Source organism: Sinocyclocheilus rhinocerous, unplaced genomic scaffold (genome assembly GCF_001515625.1).
Source record: "Sinocyclocheilus rhinocerous isolate Xijiao unplaced genomic scaffold, SAMN03320098_v1.1 scaffold1210, whole genome shotgun sequence".
Classification (NCBI taxonomy): domain Eukaryota; kingdom Metazoa; phylum Chordata; class Actinopteri; order Cypriniformes; family Cyprinidae; genus Sinocyclocheilus; species Sinocyclocheilus rhinocerous.
This window is the reverse complement of record NW_015666175.1, coordinates 113,145-116,401: the sequence shown is the minus strand read 5'-3', so window position 1 is coordinate 116,401 and position 3,257 is coordinate 113,145. Positions and strand designations below refer to the sequence as shown.

The following is a 3,257-nucleotide window of genomic DNA, read 5'->3' as shown; positions in this document are numbered from 1 at the left end:
TATGTAATATATACCTTGCTATGTGTACTGCGTTAGGCTAACCAAGACTTGTCATTTGCACTTTGTTAGTTTTGACTGCTTTTATTGTCCTCATTTGTAAGTCGCTTTGGATAAAAGTGTCTGCTAAATGACTAAAAGTAAAATAAAAGTAAAAGTAATGCACGTTGGCATTGCCATGTGACTTACATCATCAACATCACTCCTCTCTCGTGGCTTCATAAAGTGTTCATTGGATGTGCTGGAAGTAGATCACCTGGGTACTTTTCGCCTACTGTTTTATAAGTACTATGTATTTCGGACATACTGCTCCTTCAGTCTACTATATAGTAAAGAAGCAGGCATATTAAAACGCAGTTAGTGATGTTACACTCAACAAGGAAGCTCCGAAGCTTGTATAAAAAAAAAACACATTTCACATCAAAGCAAAGTTTTGCCAAAAAGCACATGATCTATGACGTTTGAAGCTTCATTCGTATGAAAACCATGTGACTGTTTCAGTATCTTTTTCAAACGATGCAAACCTCAGCCCCGTTTCCTTTACATTATATTACTTTATAATGCTTTAGCATTGCTTTTTGTTTTGTTTTTTTAATATCGTAATTAAATAGTAAGATCAAATGAACTTTGCCTATGAAATAACAGGACTGAGGCAAAGTTAAAATAGACAGATCGCGGATTTAAATTATGATTTTATGTTTCATAAAGTTGACAGTACACCGACACAAATGAATGACTTTGACAATGACGATTATTTATATGCAATAAAATAAAACAAAGAATCAGTTGTGAAACCAGCGGCTGTAATGGAACACAGCAGTTTGGAAAGTGTTATTAATTTTATGACCACTAGATGGCCACAACATAAACCGTGATGAAAAGCTTCGAGTAATGAACCTTTTTCCGATACAATTGTGTTGAAAGCTTCACTGGTTTAAAACGCTTCACTTCACCATCACTAAACGCAGTGCTGAATTCAACTAATACAGGAAACAGAAACATGAGGAACATGAAACCACGAACAAGACAACAAGAACTAGGAACGAGAATGTCAAAATGAAAGCACATAACAGAATAAAAGACCTGATTCAAAGGGGGAAAAAAAACGAACAAAACTAAAGCACAAGATACTGTAAACTAGTCTGTTCTTTGAGTAGTTGTGTTACGCAATATGCATTTTTTATTTTATTTATTTATTTATTTTTGCAATTTCAGGTAAAAACTGGGTGAGGATAGATCCGCCTCTTCCTGCACCCACACTTGTTTCAGAGGTCAAAGAGTTGACAGGTATGAAAACCTATACACACACAAGATTCTGCCAACTTTGCACCCTGTGATTGCTTCCCAATTAGCATATTTCTGTACTGTGCCCTCAAAGTACTGATGATGTTAAATTACTTAGGAGCGGTGTTGGGGAAAGTTGCGTTACTTCATAAAAAGTAACTAATTACGTTACTTAGTTACTTTTTATGGAAAGTAATGTGTTACGTTACTTTTGCGTTACTTTTTCTCATCTGGCCTGGGCTTGCTTGTTTGTTTTTTATTTAAAAAGTTATATTTTTGTCAAATGTAAAAGCCCTTTCTCAACAGAAGTGAAATGAATAATGAAAGAAATGTAAATTCAACACTTTCTCTTTAACATTTTCTTCACAATCACAAAAAAAAAAAAAAAGAAACACAAATGTTGCTTATCTGTTGTGGTTATGAGTCATTTGTGTTTATGGTTGAATTGGATAATTGAAGGACACTGGTAAAATGGGATTAAATACATAAATAACGTTGTTTTAAAGGGGTCATATGATGCGATTTACATTTTTCCTTTCTCTTTGGAGTGTTACAAGCTCTTGGTGTATAAAGAAGATCTGTAAAGTTGCACAGACTAAAGTCTCAAATCCAAAGAGATATTCTTTATAAAAGTTAAGTCAACCACACCTACCTAAAACGGCTCGTTCTAACATGCCCCCACATGTCTACGTCACGATGTGGGAAGATTTGCATAACGCCACCCAAGACGCGTTTCAGAAAGGCGGGGCATAGAGGAGAAACAATAATGTACAGTATGTGGAAAATAATGTGTTTTTTGAACCTTAAATTGCATAAACCCATTTCATTACACCAAATACACAAAATAATGTTCTTTTTAGCAACATCATATGACCCCTTTAACATTTAATTATTGCAGGTTTGTGTCGTATTCTGAGTTTGCATTGCACTGTTTTTATTCATTTTGAGGAATTCTGAATCTGTTTTTGTGCAAGTGAGATGAGTAAATGCATGTTCACATTTAGTCTAGAACTACAGTAACCATCATGTTTACACAGCACACACGACATCTCTGCCCTTACTCCTGATTTCTCTGAACATGGGGACAGGAGAGCTGTCAGTCAATGGGAAAAAGTTTACTTATTTGAAAAAGTGACTTAGATATTGTCTATTATATAAAAAAGTAATGTGTTACTTTACTAGTTACATGAAAAGAGTAATCTGATTACGTAACTCGTATTGCTTGTAATGCGTTACCCCCAACACTGCTCAGGAGATGGTAAGAAAGTATGATTCAAGACTGTATGACAGCATCATGCTAAAGCTAAAGTTTCACAAATGCCATTGCAAAATGCTACATAATGCCAATTATGTAAATAATTTGCATGCATTCAACTGTGATTAATTCAACCCATTTGCAATATTTAAATAGTTTAAGGGGTTAACAAAGATAAAGTGGTTAGTATTCATCAAGTCAGCTTTTTATTTTACATGGAGCTGATTCTGACATGACTGGATTCTTCATCTTGTGTGAGTGTACTGTATATGATGTTAAACATTTTTTAAGTATTATTAATATCTATGAATAAAAAATTTTTTATTTATACTTTTAACTTTTAGCTTCATATGTTTAAAACTGCACTGGCACTTTCGGCCTCACATTCCTCACCGGTTTTTCTTTTCAAATTGTGATGAAGTTTTGTTATTCATGTGTTGGCTTGAAGGTGGCTGATCTCAAATCAAGGCAGCAGAACACATCTGTGTGCGTGTCAGTCTAGAGAGAATATACAGTCCCTGGAGCATTAGAGCAAACTGCCGAGGAAGCGCGTATGCCCACTGGTATGCATGTAAGTTTTTGCAGGCCATGTTGACATGCTCAAAGACAGATTGACTGGCTTTAAGTCAAGGTCAGCCTGCATCATCAATTTCTTAGACTGGGTTGTGTTAAACTGTCAGTTAAAAGTGCCAGGAATGGTCATTGTTGTCACTGTTTTTAG

At 35.1% G+C, this 3,257-nt stretch overlaps 1 protein-coding gene across 1 annotated transcript in view; it reads left to right on the top strand.

Moving 5' to 3' along the window:
• LOC107731988 (SPARC-related modular calcium-binding protein 1-like) overlaps window positions 1–3,257 on the top strand; it is a 63,377-nt gene that overhangs the window by 37,716 nt on the left and 22,404 nt on the right. Inside the window, exon 3 of the mRNA XM_016543211.1 lies at window positions 1,213–1,284. Within this exon, the coding sequence (XP_016398697.1) occupies window positions 1,213–1,284 (72 nt within the window). The remainder of the gene's footprint in view (window positions 1–1,212; window positions 1,285–3,257) is intronic.